The sequence below is a fragment of the Mirounga leonina genome, unplaced genomic scaffold, assembly GCF_011800145.1.
Source record: "Mirounga leonina isolate KUSES-001 unplaced genomic scaffold, KU_Mleo_1.0 Mir_447, whole genome shotgun sequence".
NCBI lineage: Eukaryota > Metazoa > Chordata > Mammalia > Carnivora > Phocidae > Mirounga > Mirounga leonina.
The window spans coordinates 4,187,957-4,206,192 of record NW_023270757.1 but is presented as its reverse complement, the minus strand read 5'-3'; the positions used below and the strand labels follow the sequence as shown (position 1 = coordinate 4,206,192).

Genomic DNA, 18,236 nt, shown 5'->3' with positions numbered 1-18,236 from the left:
GGTCCTTATAGCCCAGCAGTATCTCCTGGTCTATCTGAATAGTGCATCCTGAGTAAAATGAGAGGAAGCTGAGTGTTTCATTTATAACTCCTTCAATTTGTGTTCTGCTTAACCTGGTGAACTCCAGTTAATTAAGATGTTCCTATAAACAATTAAGCTTCCTGTAGGATCGTTAGCAAGATATAAAAATTTATGATGTAATAAAGTACAATGAAATGATAAAGTGGTTAGCCCATCAAAGCACTTCACATGCAAGAATATAGGTGTAAAAATGGGCAAAAGCAGTCTGAAATCTGACTAAAATTCATCTACTTCTGGTTTTTGGACTTTCAACAGATAAAAATATTCCTACAATCCATTTTAACTGGTCTACACTTCTCAAAATGTGACTTCAGGGAAAAAGTGTTTGACTTCTGTTCAAATAAGGGCTCAAATGACACTTCAGGGGAAATGGAAGGTATGGAACTGGACTAGATTTACTGGGGAAAGAAGCCCATACCCCCCGTATCTTAAGGGAGGCTCTGGATATTATCATCAGTATTAAGTCCACTCTTCTCTTTAATCTTCCTCAAAACCTTGCTGTGATATTTAGGCATATTCCTGTTATTATCTGCATTTACAGATAAAAGAACTGAGGCTTATTAACTAGGGATCGAGATGGGATTTGACCACTGCCTGGTAAATCCAACTTTTAACCATTAAACTATGCTAAAATGTGTCTGTCACACCCTCAAGGGTGAAGTTTTACTTCTGTAAGAGTTTAGAAATAACAACAACTAACACTATCAAGTAGATTATTTTATTTAATCCTAGGAAGAACCCTACAAACTCAGTGCCATTATTATCCACATTTCATAGATGAGAAAACAGAGATTACGTAATTTGGCCGAGGTTCTCCATGGTAGGTGGTACAGACAGCACATGAACTTAAACAGAACCGCACTCTTACCTACTTTTCTATCATGCCTCCCATTTGTGTATCTGAAGCTTCCTCATACCTTGGAGCTCCAGCTCTATATGTTTCAATCTCAAGATCCTCCCTAGAAACTCCTTAGCAGTAGACTGGCATTGTATACTTTAGAAGCCAGAATTTACCAGACTCATGTTCCATCTGAGTAAGAAGCAGCCCGAAAAAAAAAATGTGGGGAGCTAATAGGCAGAGAGCCCAGGACTTTGAAGGGGAGGCATTGTTTGTGCTGTGATTAAAAAAGAAAAATTTTAGGGAGTTCAAAGCACCATCCCAAAAGGTGGGCAGGCTAAGAAACAAATCAAAACAAGCAGCTCAGGGACACTATAAGAATATAGCTAATGCCATTAATCAGGCACTGAACCTTTGCATTTGTGAGGATGTCCTCCCTTTAAAGCTTATCAGCTGTGATCAGGGAGTAAAGGAAAGAAACAGAAGAGGGCATGGTGCCCTCAGGTCGAGTAAAGAAGGCTCCCATGCCAGGCAGGAAAATGGCCTTGTTTTTGCTCTTTAAAATAAAAATAACTGGAGAGATGTTCAAGGACTTTGTCCACGGAGAGACCAGGATTCAACTGCCTCACCAGAGCTAGGAGGCACCTATAAAGGTGGTTTCCCTAACTAAAAATGAATTTCACGGCTAGGCAAGCCAGGTTTCAGCATCACAATGTGGAACTAAGTCTACTTCTAGATAGATTCTTTTAAGCAGACACTACATTCGTTCCTACCTTTTCCAAACCAGTGTACCAAGAGAAGAGGACTATGGTGTTCCTACCCACATGCAAAGCCCTGGCAGCATGACTATCTACATCTTCCCAAAGACTCAAGTTCTCATTTGCAAAGCTGATATTGACTTCCCTGTGCTAAGGAATCAAGCTAGTATCTTTCTTACAATTTTCATCAGATCCTAAATACCCCCCTGCAACAAGTCTCTCCCAAAGCAAAACTCACTCTTACTGGGACAATCTCCAGGTCAGTAAAAAGGAGGTCAGGGCTATCTTGTAGGTTAATATTTGGGAGGATTACCTTTCCTTTGTGAGAAGACACTCAGTTGTTTTTTTTTTTTAGATTGCATTTATTTATTTGAGACAGAGAGAGAGCGCATGAGCAGGAGAAGGGGCAGAGAGAGAGGGAGAAGCAGACTCCCCACTGAGCAGGGAGCCCGATGCGGGACTCGATCCCAAGACCCTGAGATCAATGACCTGAGCTGAAGCCAGACGCTTAACCGACTGAGCCACCCAGGTGCCCCAACACTCAGTTTTAATCACCCTCCTCTCTTACTCTTGAAAAATTTACAAATTATCATACACAAACTGTTGCTGAATTACTTAGAGTGAGCATGATGTCACAGAAATGTCATGCATTATTTACGATAAAAGACTTCTACTTGGGGTGTGAAGGGGAGAAAGGAGGAAGGAGAAGGAAAAGTTACTACTATAGTAGTTATTTGGGCTTTTGGACTTGAGTCGCAGAATATTACGGAGTTACCAGTTGGGAATAAACTACTTTCACAGATGTTTAGACAATTCATAAGAAGAGCACAGACTGGGACAAATAATAAAGACATGTGACTTTTCATGGGATAAAATGAAAAATTACTGCTTTTGATCCACTCTGTTTAAATCCTTATAAAGTACATCATACTGCCAACAAATTTGAGGAATTTCTAAACAGAATGTGGAGATCTTGTGATCTCTGACATAATCAAAGGTTTTTGATTGTAAAATGTTCAGAACCAATGGCCCTGATTTAAGACTTAATTATGCAGATAAAGTCTCACTAGAATTTTCTTTTAGGTATATGCTTGCCAGTTTAGCAAACAAAAATAAGGGCTCACTCAGCTAAATTTGCAGATACACAGCTATCCTAAAAAAAGTATTTACTGTTTACCTGAAATCCAAATTTAATGGGATGTCTTATATTTCTATTTGGGTGAGGGTCTCTATAAATATCCCTGTTCTGATAAGATGTATCAAGTAAAAAAGCTGAGAATTCAATTCAATAATGCTGAGAAAAAAAAGAAAAATTACTTCCAGTGAATTACAAAAAAGAAAGGTTTGAAATTAATGGATTATATGAATATTAAGTCTTACAGTACATTAAACCATAAAACTGGTTGGTGTATGACACTAAATTAACTTTATACTGCTCACCATTTCCTGTGGCACAGAACTAAGGAACTGAAGGATACCTGGCACAGTACTTTACATATGATGTATGTTTAATAAATATCTATTCATTGATGATCCAGATGATGCAGGCCAAGCCTGCTCATTTTACATTCAAAAAAAAAAAATCGGAATAGTTTGGATTCCAGCAGGAAAGCAGCTGGCTTGATGACCAAATAATTAAAGTAATAATGCAGGACTATCTTCTCCTTGAATGAACTGAGGTAGTAAAGAGAAATCACATTTACAGAACATAATAAAGGAAAGGTCTTGAAAATTCTGGTGCAATAAGCATGCTCACAGGCAGACCCGAGCCAAAGGAAATAACACCAGTGTTAATTCAGGTTGCGTGGAAGTGAATGAAAATGCTAGCATTCATGCAGCTTGTTGGAATGGTGGATCCTTTTGATTTAAATCAAAGTATTCTATAAAGAAAAGAATTTTACTGAGAAAGCTGCTGTGGGGTTCGTGAAGCCATGTAATATATTTTTTATTCATCAAGCCCCATCTCCTTGCCAAATGCTTACTAGATATACTAAGAAACAGATTTTTTTTCTTAAAGGTAGTTTTAACAAATAGGGTTTGTTGGAAGTAAAAATCACTGACCTAGTAAAGGAAAAAAAAATTCTACATACATCATGTTTCTAAAATCTGCCTACCTCTGTTCTCAAATACACAAATCAAATATACCCCAACATGAAAGAAAAAAACTTCCAGTTGTCTTGGATTATCACTAAATATTTCCTAAAATCATTTAGAATAGAGTGTACTTTAAAAAAAATTTTTGCTACTTTATCTTAATGGTTTAGAAATAAAGTCTTCATCTAGACTAAGGTCATCACAACCAATTTGCAAATAATAAATAACAAAAATGATTTAGTACCATAGTTCTCAACCTTTACACCATGCTCCAGTTTCTTACAAAGGCAACAAAGTCCTATTAGTAACACTCCTCATTAGAAGCAAGCACTCTCCCCCCACCACCTGCACCCCACCCGAGCCCTCCCTATACACCTTACCCAGTATTGGGCATATACTAGTAATACTTGCTATTCTCTCTCTCTCTCTCTCTTTTTTTAAGGTTTTATTTATTTATTTGAGAAAGAGCAGAGAGAAAGAGAGAGAGCACATGAGCAGTGGGGAAGGGCAGAAAGAGAGGGAGAAGCAGACTCCCTGCTGAGCCAGGAGCCCGATGTGGGACTGGATCCTAGTACCCTGAGATCATGACCAGAGCTGAAGGCAGAGGCTTAACTGACTGAGCTACCCAGGCACCCCCTTGCTACTTCTAAGACTATGTAAAATCTTTGGCTGAAGCTTTAATTCTGTGAATAGTTGAATTACTACTATAGTACGGTGGGAAAGGGTCAAAATGCAACAAACTAAATTTCTACCAACATAAACATTTATGTCACCAGTAAAGAAGTCCATTGCTGCTCTCATCCTGGTATGTCATTTCAGCACTTTTGAACCAGGAAAAATTAAAACTTGTAGGAATTTTAATTTTTTTCAAGACTCAGTCTGTATTTTAGGCGAATGAAGGAAAAACAGAGAAAAGATAATGCAAACAGAAGAGGGAAAGAAATACAGTCGTTAAATGAATTAGTCCTTTACCCAAGAACTCTGAACAGAAATTTACAAAATTAGAAAGTCTGGGTTATTACACACTGTAGGTAAGGAAATCCTATACCAAAAAAAGCTTATTTTGAAATAAAGTTAAATTCAATAAAGCCCTGCTTTCTATTAATCAAAGTGAAAGAGCTAAAATTCATTAATGGGGAGAAAGAACAGGAAATCCTTTATTAATTCAGTGGGAAATACCTATTGGTAGTCAAGGAACTGTGTTGGGTTTTCTCCCCCTCTTGACTCAATGGTGCTAAAGATTTCAAGGAAGTAATTTGTGAAAAGTACATGGCCCAGTGTGCAATTTCAAAACTTAGGTGTTATAGTATGATGAATTAATCACTCACTCTCTTTAATTTTTTAAAACATCTTTCTCAAGATTATTGTAAAGCAGCTAATGTCAACAATTTAAGCAGGTTGGCTATGGACGTGTGTGTGTGAGAGAGAGAGAGATATAAGGACCCATGAAATCCAACATCTTACAAAGAAACTGAAGATGCCACTATCAAAAGAGATACAGGAACATATTTATTCAAAAGAGGCCACCTTATTTCTAAACATTTTTCTTTTTATAGAGAACACATGATTCTGACATTTGGTTATTTTTTTGGCAGCACATTTTATTATTTTTATTATTATTATTATTTGAGATAGTGTGAGAGAGTTCACATGTGCGCACAGGAGTGGAGAGGGGAAGAAAGAGAGGAAGAGAGAGAATCCTAAGCAGGCTCCACACCCAGGGCAGAGCCCCATGCAGGGCTGGATCTCATGACCCTGAGATCATGACCTGAGCTGAAATCAAAGAGTTGGACGCTTAACTGACTGAGCCACCGAGGTGCCTCACCAATTTATTATTATTATTATTATTTTTAAAGATTTTATTTATTTATTTGAGAGAGAGAGAATGAGAGAGAGCACATGAGAGGGGGGAGCGTCAGAGGGAGAAGCAGACTCCCCACCGAGCAGGGAGCCCGATGCGGGACTTGATCCCGGGACTCCAGGATCATGACCTGAGCCGAAGGCAGTCGCTTAACCAACTGAGCCACCCAGGTGCCCCCCAATATTATTTTTTTTTACAATATAATACAGGTGGAGTATGTTTAGTGATACGATGAAATAATTCTATGAGATGTGTTCTCAGTAGTCTTACTGCTGTTCCGTACACATTCAGAGATGCACTAAAAAACCCAAGTCATTTCCTCCTTGTCCCACACATAGGACACCGTACCGTGTGAGGCAGCCAGGAAGACTGCTGTGTTTCACCTCTGAGCAGAAATAACTAGAGATATGATTTCAGGGTTTTCTGTGCAGGAGGAGAGAATGAAGCAACTAGTTGAAATGCCAAGGGCAAAAAGAGTGGGTGCTCTCACCCCACTGCCAACTCAAAAGCTAGAAGCCAATCCCCGTCATATTTGTCCTAATGAATGGGGGAAGAGTGGGGTTTGTGCATCTGTGTGTACATATTTGGAGTTGTAGACCGATAAACCATTGAGGGGGAGAAGAGAGGTCAAGGTAGTAAGAGCAGTTAGAGAAAGTTAAGATTTGTGAATCTCCACAATTAATATCCCCAGAAACACAGGATTTCTAATGACACAGTAGGAAAAGCATAGGCTGATGTAACAGAAATGCCTTATTCAAGTTTGGTGAAAAATCACATCCCTCAGAAAGTCTCAGAAACAACCATTGGCTAGGGATAATTTATTTTGTTCGAGAAAGAAGAAATATTTCTCCCCCCCTCCACCCACCCGTTACACTACTAATGTAATATGCATGTGGAAGCTGGACAGGTAAAACAAACCGGTGACACAGTAAACGTTTATACTCACAAGGCTACCACAGTAGATAGATGATGGTAACACTTTGGAAAAACATGAGAGCGAATGAATGAAAAGTCCTTTGTTTAATTGACTGACCCACTCATTGCTTATCCATTGTTCAGTTTCTTACTTTTAACATACCATCATTTATTTGAAGGGCTTCACGTACTTTATCTTTAATTCTCACGATAATCCTGCAAAGGAGGTATTATTCATCCTGTATTACAGGTAAGAACCCTAGGCAGCAGAGATGCTGAACTCTATACCACTGAAGTTGCAGAGCCAGAGCTGACCCATTACTGCCTCTGTGACTCCTGATGGGCTTGGGACGTAAGTTCTGGTACCTATTACCTAGCAAAGCCAACACTTACTCAGGGAAACAAGGATACTTAGGAAGTGTTATGGGCTGAATTGTGTCCCCCCGCCCCCAAAATGCATACCTTGAAGCCTTAACCCCTGGTACTTCAGAACATGACTGTATTTGGAGATGGAGCCTTTAAAGAGGCTGATTAAGTTAAAATGAGACCACTAGAGAGGGCCCTAATCCAGTCTGCTTGGTGTCCTTAGAACAAGAAGAAATCGGGAGCCTGGGTGGCTCAGTTGGTTAAGCGACTGCCTTCGGCTCAGGTCATGATCCTGGAGTCCCGGGATCGAGTCCCACATGGGGCTCCCTGCTCAGCGGGGAGTCTGCTTCTCCCTCTGACCCTCCCCCCTCTCATGTGTTCACTCTCTCTCATTCTCTCTCTCTCAAATAAATAAATAAAATCTTAAAAAAAAAAAAAAAAAAAAGAACAAGAAGAAATCTGGATGCACAGAGACGCCAGGGGTGTGTGCCCACTGAAAGACCATTTGAGGACATAACAAGAGGGCAGCCATCTACAAGCCAGGAAAAGTCCTCAGAATGAAACCACCCTGATGGTGGACTTCCAGCCTCTGGAACTGAGAGAAAATAAACTTCTGATTTAAGCCACCCAGTCGTGGTATTTTGTTATGGCAGCCCTAGGAAATGAATATAGGAAGAGAGAAGAAATCACCGCATGCAGTAACACACATACACTGCCAAAGGAACCGCAGCCCATCTGTTGTTCAAAGCCGGACCGAGTTGTTGCAGATTTTGGCCTTGTTAATGAAACAGGAGAGAGTTCCATCCCTGGAGGCACCGAAGGATCGTGGCCCTGCCTGCCAGGCACACCCCTTCCAGGATATTCCCCTCCTACCACCCTATCTACCTCTTCTCTCTCACACACAGAAACATGGCTGAAATGTCCCCACAACGCCAACACACACACCCTAACAAGCAAGGTACATAATGAATTAAAAGCATTTCAAGGCATGGCCCAGTGTTGTTACCTCAGACCTTGCTGGGATAACATGACATTTATAAAAATACAACCCACTGGATATTTGGCACAGCTTGGGAATGAAGAATATGTCCACTAAAGAGCCAATACCCCAGGCTGTCAAAAAAATCTCAAGCCAAGATTTCTTTTATAAACATTACCTATCTTTTAAAATTCTACATTCTAGGAAGTAAAGAAAATGTCTGCTTATTTTCTAAGTCTCTTTTTGCCTAAATGTAAAAACCATAAGCCATACATAAGAAGATATTAACTGCTTAGTAGTCAAGGCACACCGGCGGAACAGCTCTGTGCGTCCGGCAAAAAGCCGCAACACTTGCAGCCGTGGCCCTGGGTCACCCTCGCCCCCAACACACACCTACGCAGAGCTCCCACTCTAACACTGGCCACCTCCAATCCTGATGCACACTGAAAGGACGTATTTGCAGATTATTTTTTCAGATACCAGCTAACTAATGTTCCCGTTCACTCTCTCACCCACCTTGGACCATACAAAATTTAACATCTGGGAGGATAAATGCAGCCTCAAATGCATATGACAAGGGCGAGCAGTCATCGACGAATTCTCCTCAAGCAAAGAGGGTTTGCCAGCTTCGCTCTGAGGTCCGGGCCCTGAAAGGCCAACTGTGGTATGTTTGAGTTTCCATCAGGCCTGGTGCTTGCTGGCCGCTGCTATGTTCAGTCAGAACCCCACGGCCCAACTGTCCTATAAACATCGCACCCTTCTGCTAAGAGCTGCTCTGCTCACCTAGCCTTGCTCCTTGGAGCCGAGGATACGCTGGAGCCTGAATGTTAACTAACACTTGGAACACAGCTGACCCATCTCTTCTCCAGGGCAGCGACTGCTCGGAAAAAATACGCACATTCACATGAACCTAACAAGAACAGGAAGAAAAGTCCAGATTTTCCTCACCATGTGCCACCCAGCCATGTTTACACTGATCGCAAGTCCTCAGGTTAATCTTCCCTGGCTGAAAACATTCACACGTGCAGTTTACCAGTGTGCAACGGATGGCCTGAAAAATAAAGGAGGAAAAAAAAAGGATCAGCATCTGTTCAAAGGTACTGTGTTTCTTCACCATTTTAATAAATAACATCCACTTCCATTTTTAAAGGCTTTATGTTGGTAGGGGCCTGGAGAGTTTTAAAAATAAATTTGGATCAAAATCTCTTACAAAAAAATGTAAGAAAACAAAGCTCATTCACTAACAGAATGTTTTGTGTCGTTCATATTTAACCTTTAAATTAGAAACGTAGACCAAGCAGAATAAGAATAAAGGATTACATATTCTACAAGATGCTTGATTTGTAACGCTAGGGATCCCAAACAGAAAAAAATATTGCTGCTACTATATATTCCCATTTAAGTTTATCCACTTGGCAATAGCACAGAAAAATACATTCTAATACAATAATGCTCAGGTGAAATGTTGGTGAAAGTAAAACATGACATACAGATATTATTATTAGAATACTACTTTTCTTCTGCTGAGTTTCACTTAAATGCTTTGCTAATCTATCAGATATACTTTGAAAGACACTCCTGTCGGCCCAATAAAATCTAGCATAGTTCTGGTATTATTTATCTACTTCCCAATTCCTTGCTTTTTCCCTTTTGACGTATTAATTTCATTTTCATTCCTATTTTGAAAAATACAAAACAACCTTCCTTTTACTTTTTTTTTTTTTTTAAAGTATGCTCCCAGTGTGGAGCCCAAAGTGGGGCTTGAACTCACAACCTTGAGATCAAGACCTGAACTGAAATCAAGAGTCGAAGTTAACCAACTGAGCCACCTAGGCGCCCTCTTTTCTTTTACGTTAATGGTGATGTTAAGAAAATAAGTTTAGGGCGCCTGGGTGGCTCAGTTGGTTAAGCGACTGCCTTCGGCTCAGGTCATGATCCTGGAGTCCCGGGATCGAGTCCCACATCAGGCTCCCTGTTCAGCAGGGAGTTTGCTTCTCCCTCTGACCCTCACCCCTCTCATGCTCTCTCTCTCATTCTCTCTCTTAAATAAATAAATAAAATCTTTAAAAAAAAAAAAAAAGAAAAGAAGTTTAAATTTGTTTTTAGATTAGAATAGGAAAAGCCATTTGTGTAAACATCTTATATCTATAACAACCCAAATGTATCTTAGAAAACTGGAAAACACACTCAAAAATCTTTCATTTCTTTACAGGTACTTTAAAAAATCATCTCACCGGTTTATATTATAAAGTGAATCCACAGAAAATTAGCATAAATGAAGTGTAACTTTTTATGGATAAAAACCTATGCTTAAAACTTGCTAAAGCTGACCTATGCTCCTAGACTACAGTTAATAAATTTATCTCATACATTTAGTTCTAATTTGCATGGAAATTCCAAAGACAGAAGGGATTTAGTCTGATCATTCACAGATTAACAATCTACGGTAACTACCTGAACTGACAGGAAAAGATCTCTCTACACCTTTAGATGCAATCAATGCTTACTGATTTGGGGTGCTGGGGGGCAGGGGGATTGTTGGAAGAGAGGCATGGAACTACCTGAAATTACAGTTCTATAACTCAAAGCTATGCTCACTTACACAACTTCCAGATGCTCATATTCCTGGAACCATTTGGATTTTTATATAAACTGTCTCACTTTTAACAGACAGTATTTTAGATATTGTTAACACAGTTGGGCCAAATTATATTTACAGAGAATAAGACTGGACAGAGTTTTTACTGGTCCCTATGCTTTGGATCAGGCAACTTAGAAGTATTTCTCTTTTCATTAATGAACATCAATCTATAGGTCCCAGTTCGGTTTGCAATGAGAGTCCTCACTATAGACTCCTTTCTTAGTTCACCTCCACCTCTAATTTGCTGCTCCATTACCACTAGGGAAACATGCAATTGTATAATCTGCCTGATATTTCAGGGTCTGTCTTCCAATGTCAACAGTCCAATTACATATTAGCCAGACTGCAAAACTTTGCTGTATGCAATGGTGACTGGAAGAACGAGTAATAAGAACAGGGATACCAAAGGAAGAAATGCTGACTAAGCAAGAATAATATATGCATTTGTAGGTTACAGGGGGAAATACCTCTCCTGAAATTTCTTATTTCCACTTCAATAGTTTACTGACCGAGCAGTATATCAGAACATAACAGGTTAGAAACAGCTTATTTAAATATCATGTTCATTAGTTAATGAACTCACAATTTGATTGTAATATGGTCAAAAAACCCAAACCCAAACAAAACGGTTTAGAGGGCAGTGTTTCTACTAAAAACAAGGTACTTTACAAACTATCTAATTATAAATTCAGATACGGCAACCACATTGACATTAAAATATTCATGTAATCTGAACTGTAATAATACAAGCTTTCATAACTCCCCCCCCACAAAAAAATCACCTCTGCTTTACCAAAATTTAAAAATTCCCAATAAAAAGATATGATTTCTCAAGGACTATATGTTAACTCCAGCACAAGAGACATACATATTTTCAGTCATTAATTTGATAACATTCAGTTATTTTACAAAAATAGCCTAATTTTACATTGTGTTTAAAGCACACTCTTCTCAGTTTTAATTATAGCTATATTCAGGACAGAACAAATTAAGAGACTGTAGATTTGCTTTATTTTTATGTATAATTATTTGTTCACTAGTTGACTCATTCATTTACACTGAACTACTCTATGATTTAAATATTTTCTCTGCCTAAATAACTTTATACATCTGGCACACTTGGGAATTAAACTTTTCAGATCATCATCCTTTTTAACGAATTCTACTCTTTTTGTACCTAAACACACAAACATTGGAACACCTCAACTCCTTCTGTATATAAACACTTAAACACTGGAACATCCATTTTGTATTTCTATGAATTCCAGAAGGTCTATTTGTTTTAAATTCAGATTTTTATAGACTACAATTGTTCCTTAAGGGAATTATATATATTTAAACAATATGGTCTAAATAAATATTCTGAGTAAGAGACTATTGTGGCTTCAAAGGAAGTTTTATTCTAAACAACACTTTTCAAACAGCATAAAACTCGGACATACTATTTATTCACAACAAAACACAACCAATGTGGTCATCCGCCAACTCACCCACACCTAAAGAAAATAAATTACCATAAAATTACCAAAGGCAGTTAAGCCTCGAAAGCGTACATGCTTTACAAGGACACAGCTGGGAAGAGTAGAAATGGATAAACTTTCATTTTTTGTAAGCACATTAACTTCTTCCTTCCTTCAGCTAAGATGTAAGCTCCTCCCACTCACTGCTGGGCGCTCTCAACTACAGAAAATCCAGAGATGAGGAGGAAGTGGCAGAAAGGGGACGCCAGGAAAAGGACAGACAGTTTAGTCCGACTGTCCCCCCCTGTATCTGCAGGGATCCTCATGCAGGTCTAGCCGTCTCATATTATCAGCCCCTCCGTGCCTCTTCAACAGCGCTCGGTAATTCTTTCCTCAATTCTGACGTGATCAGCATTGCCAAATCCCCCAGAACAAGAATAATAATGAATTTTTTTTAAATCTGGCTACTTATTAAAAGTAATTATTCCCTCTGCTTACCTTTACCATGGATTTCTTGAAACAAAAATCCACGCACCCACTGCTTTTAACTTCTGCACCACCACCCTACATTTTAATTTTGCAATCTGGATTCTGTCCCACGCGTTTCTGAAACTTTCTCCAAAAGGAATGTTCTCATTAATTTTGGTCCCTTTCTCTAGTCTCCTGGTCTTCCCAGACCTCGATGCAGCTTACGGCACTCTCTCCTTCATTCCTGGGCTGTAGAGACCAACTATCCTAGTTTTTCTGGCAGCGACGTCTCACTCTCTCTCCACTGTAAATAAATACAGGTGTTTCCCACGCCAGGCTCTCATTTTTTAATTTGGCAATTTTATCCCCTCCTACAGCTTCAAATATTATCACTACACAAAACCATCATTTTGGAGCCAAGTACTGTGTTAAGTGGCTGGAAACGGATGGCAGAGTCCCTGTGCTCAGGGACCTGACAGAGTTTGTGGGCAGTGGGTGTAGAGAAACGACCCTAAAAGAACAGAAGGACGCCCTCACATGGGCAGGAGAAATACCATCTCTCCTTTTTTATTCCTCTGTCTTTTCTTCTTCCAAAGATAGGATTTTAAAATTTATAACAGTAACCTATTACCCATTATCATTAATAATCACTAGATACTGGATATTTGCATTTTCCACTCACCATGTTAAATATTTTATAAATATTAGCTCTTAATCGTCAGAAAATACCATGAGGTTAGTACTATTATTACCTTTATTTCACAAATGAGGAAAATGAGGTGGAGATAATTCAGTACCCTGCCTAAAGCCATTGAACTAATAAAGTCATAGGAATCAAACCCAAGTCTGTGTAAACTCTCCATCTGACTGACTGAGAATTTCAGTTGTAATCCCATTTACAGTCAGACAGTCATGGGGCAGAGCCCCTCAACCTGCCCCACCACCATTCAACCCCCGTTGTACATGGTTAACTCATGCCCATCTTCCACATTTCAACTCCAATATTACTGCCATGCCCCAGGGCAGTTGTCTTCATCTCCTGGTCAAGTTCCCCATTAGTTTCCTGTTTCACAAGGGGTCTTTCTGTCCTAGCACGTATCATGGATGTGAAGATTTATCTGTAACTTATCTTTATTTATCTATTATATATAAATGTATTTATACATCTGTGTGATTATTTGATTGATGTCTGTCTTTCCCTCTAGAATTTAAGCTTCATGAGGGCAGGGCAACACATTTGTGGTGCTTACAGTGTATACTGGCAGATAACAGGTACTCAAAAGGCACTTGAAGAAGTACATGATCCTCTGAGCCTCTTTCCTCATCACTAACAGTAGCAGTAATATCACAAGAGAGTCAAAGGCTTAAATGAAATAATGACTATAAAGCACACAGCACTGTGCCAAGTAATGGGAAAAGCTCAATAAATGGAAACCATTTATGACCCAAGAAACTTTCCACATATTATATTTGAATATTTTCCCCTTATGAGTCTTCCCAATGTACTATTTTCCTAACACTTTATAAAATGTTTAATACATATGTAGTCGTAATGAATAAATGAACACTTTGACATATATGATGCCATATTATGTATACTATAATCCTCTAAGATAGATATGACAGGGATTAGTATTTGTTTTTAATATTAGGATTTGGAAATGTTTATATGGATATTACATGGCTCTTAAATGACAGGGTGGATTTCCCAATTATTAATCAGTTTATTTCCACTCTCTAGAGAGGACGGAAGAAAACATACAATTAAACCAGTAAATTATAAATACTGACATTCAAAAATATATCTAAAATAAAGTCAATTAAGAATAAAAATATTTAATCAAGGTTCAATCAGTAAAACTTTTATGTTTGAATATTAAATAAAAGTGCATTTGAAAGTATTCTGGATGAGTTCCAAAGCTCTATTCAAGTAAGATTCTGTTATCACTAAAACTGAAGTCTCTTTAGCTTTATTATAGTCATAGCTGGCTTGAACTCTGCAAGTATATGTGAACTGCACATCAATCTTCTCACTAAGTGACATTTCCCAGGAAAACACGATTGTTGCTTCAGCTAATATTTAGTGTGCCTCACAAAAGAACTATAAACAAGTCTCATTAATGAATCTATTAGCTGTTTCTTGTCTGGGAACACTTATACAAGTTACATATTAATACAAAATAACAAAAGGCAAAATAAGGCCACGGGGCAATTAGAACCATAAAACATATATTCTGAAGGAGCAATCATAGGAAGGAAAAAAAAAAAGAAAAATTTAAATTCTAGGTTTTGTCTTTCCCTAAGAAAAACTATTTGCCAGGAGCTCCCTTCAAGTGTTTATTAACCCTGGCTAAATCCCCCATATATAACTAAAAATCTTTATTAAATTGCTTTTCCCTTGTTCATTTTTGGGTAGGATATCAAGATTTATAACCTAGACTATGAAATTGTATTTGAATCATTTTTAAATGTTTAATAGGTAAGTACCTGGCCTACATTAAAACTGAACTATAGAAAAAGCTGATTATTAATATAGTACCCATTCTGTCCCATCAGTTTCTTCTGTAAACTTAGGTAGATTCTAGGTGTATAAATTAATTGGCTATGATGGTTATAAGTGACAAGGCTCACCTTTTTTATTTTTAGCAAGAACAAATTTCTTAATGAATTGAATTTCCTACTTTGGAAGTCACATGTAGATATCATAAATATGTAAAATTGGCCAACCCTCCATGAGGATATAAAATAGTCTATGTTATAATGAATTCTTATTAAGTCATCACTACATATGTTATTCATCTCCGAACACAGACACAAGTCCAAAAAGGAAAGATATACATGGTGTCAGAGATCAAATGAACCACTTTATTGGGTAGGAAAATCGTCCTTGAAATACTTCGGTCTTAAAAAAATAAAAAATAAAAATCTGAAATAGAAAATTATCTGTTAATGAATCTGGAAGCTAAGTATTCCAATACTGTCACAGATTACATGGTAGTAATTACAAAGTAACAGTTACCAAGCAATTTGGATGAAGAGAATGGCCAAAGAGATGCACAGAGATTAATGGGACTTCCACATATTTATACATCTTGTATACGAAAACCTAAGACAGTACTTCAAAAACACTGTCACGAAGATTCTGAAGAATTCAAATGGCAGTAAGGTGACTAAGTCAGGAAATACCTCCCCGTGTAAATTTTTTTAAATTTTATTATGTTATGTTAATCACCATACATCATTAGTGTTTTTCTTTTTTTTTCTTTTTTTCTTTTTTTATTATGTTAATCACCATACATTACATCACTAGTTTTTGATGCAGTGTTCCATGATTCATTGTTTGTGTATAACACCCAGTGCTCCATTCAGTACATGCCCTCTTTAATACCCATCACCAGGCTAAGCCATCCCCCACTCCCCTCCCCTCTAGAACCCTCAGTTTGTTTCTCAGAGTCCATAGTCTCTCATGGTTCGTCTCCACCTCTGACTCCCCCCCTTCATTCTTCCCCTCCTGCTATCTTCTTCTTTTTTTTTTTTTTTTAACATATAATGTATTATTTGTTTCAGAGGTACAGGTCTGTGATTCAACTGTCTTACACAATTCACTTCAGGTAAGTGTTTCCCTTCCCATTTTTCACATGGGTGATACATAAAGCTAATGGAAAAGAAACAACTTCCAAACTAAGTGCTCTGAGTGTTACCTAAGACTTGGAAAATCTCTATGACATTGCCTTTGTAGAGCTCCTCAATATCCTAAATTTGGCCAACACACAATGCAGCCTAAGCAAACAAAACTCAATTTTTTTGAATGGTGGACAGCTTCTGAGTCAACTTGAACTAGGCAGAAGCACAAGAAACTTACTTTTACTTGATTAAAATTCTCAGACATGATTAAAGCAAAGGTATGTCCCCCTGTTGTGCTACAGGGTTTTGCAATCGGGTGTTGAAATAAGACAAGATGGCATGAGTTGGACATAGAACACTGACCAAAAGATCCATGGTTTTAACTGTCCTACAAAGAAGATTTATAACAATCTAAAAGTCTTATCTAACTCTAACTATGAGACTATTTTTTTTAAGATTTTATTTACTTATTTCAGAGAGAGAGAGCACAAGAGAGAGAACAGAGGGAGAGGGACTCGATCTCAGGACCCTGGGATCATGATCTGAGCTGAAGGCAGACGCTTAACCAACTAAGCCACCCAGGCACCCCAACTATGAAACTATTAATATAAATCTATAGTTGTAATAAGGTGGGTATGTTTTCAGTATTTATACAAAAAAAATACAAATCTGAGTTTCAATGGGGCAATGTTCACAGAGTTCACAAAAAGTAATTATCAGTGATTATAAAATATACTATAAAAGTTAAGGGTCCACAGAGTTAAACTTCATGTAAATACCACTACTCATAACAGTAATAATAGCAAATGAGAAACAATGAAGTTATTCTGTCTGCTTAACAAAATTCACTCAAAATTTCACAATGTGAAATTACAGCAAAAGTATCTATCTTATTTGGTGGTAAGATAAATTTGAGATTGAAAAATTAATTAACCCTTCAGTAACAGGTTCCTTCAAATTTGTCTAAATGTTTTTAACGTCATATGAAGAAATAGCAACTTGATGAAAACGATCATTTTGTTGTACCTAGGCGCTCTGAAATTTCTTAGTGTCTTCAACAATCAGATTTTGTGGCTGAATCAGAGGATTTGAAGACACAAGTTAAGGCCAGACTCACTGCAAGGGCCAGATGCCATTGATGTAAACATGGTCAAGATGAAAAGCTGAACAATTCAAAGATGGTCAAACAAGTCACCATGAGAATAAAACTATTGATCAAGGAATATATCATCTTCATAATAAACACTTCTCTAACATAACTGAAAGAGATTCACTGGGGAAAAGTGGCCTTTCAAAACCATTTACTGTTAAAAGTCCAGAGATTTTAAACCTTATTTTGAGTTTCTCTTAAAAGCTATGATCCTTCCATCAACTGGTGAATGGATAAAAAAATATGGCACATTCCAAATGATGGAATATTATTTGGCCATAAAAAGGAATGAACTACTGATATATAGTACAACATGGGTGAACCCTGAAAACATTATGTGAAGTAAAAAAAAAAAGCAAAACAAAACAAAACCTAGTTACAAAAGAACACATATATAGGATTCCATTCATATGAAATGTTCAGAACATAAAAATCCATAAAGACAGAATGTAGTTAGTGGTTTACTTAGGGCTTGCAGGGGTAGCTAAAGGATTTCTTTTTGGGGTGATGAAAATGTTCCAAAAATGACTATGATGATGGTTACAAGCAACTATGAATATACTAAAATCTACTGAATTGTACACTATAAATGATAGAATATATGATGTATGAACTCTATCTCAATAAAGCTGTTTAAAAGGGGCAAGGGACAAAACTCACTGCAAAAGCTGGTTTCTACTGGTGGCATTAAATTACTTAACTCATAAGATGGCATTCCCCCGGGATACATAATGTAGCATAATATCCTTCTTTAACCTAGTAGGTCTTCAGTATGCGAATGTTAAATGAGTGAATAAACAGAAGGCAAACAAAAAAAAATGTTCCTGGTACCTAAATTTGAAAATCCCTTCTACTTTGAAAATATTAAAGCCTAATATATCCATCTAAAAATTGGCAATTATTTTCTAAGTCCATTGCCATTTTTCCTTCAGGGAAATCTAGGACATTCTTCAACAAATTGGGGGGAGGGTGGCTCTCAGTTATGCTCAGCATACTAATAC

General features: G+C 37.8%; 1 protein-coding gene across 8 annotated transcripts in view; it reads right to left on the bottom strand.

Moving 5' to 3' along the window:
• Positions 1-18,236, bottom strand: part of BNC2 (basonuclin 2) — a 430,537-nt gene that overhangs the window by 146,537 nt on the left and 265,764 nt on the right. For all 8 annotated transcript variants that reach the window (XM_034987946.1, XM_034987950.1, XM_034987953.1 and 5 more), the window contains one exon: positions 8,841-8,943. In XM_034987946.1, coding sequence (XP_034843837.1) covers positions 8,841-8,943 — 103 coding nt within the window. The remainder of the gene's footprint in view (positions 1-8,840; positions 8,944-18,236) is intronic.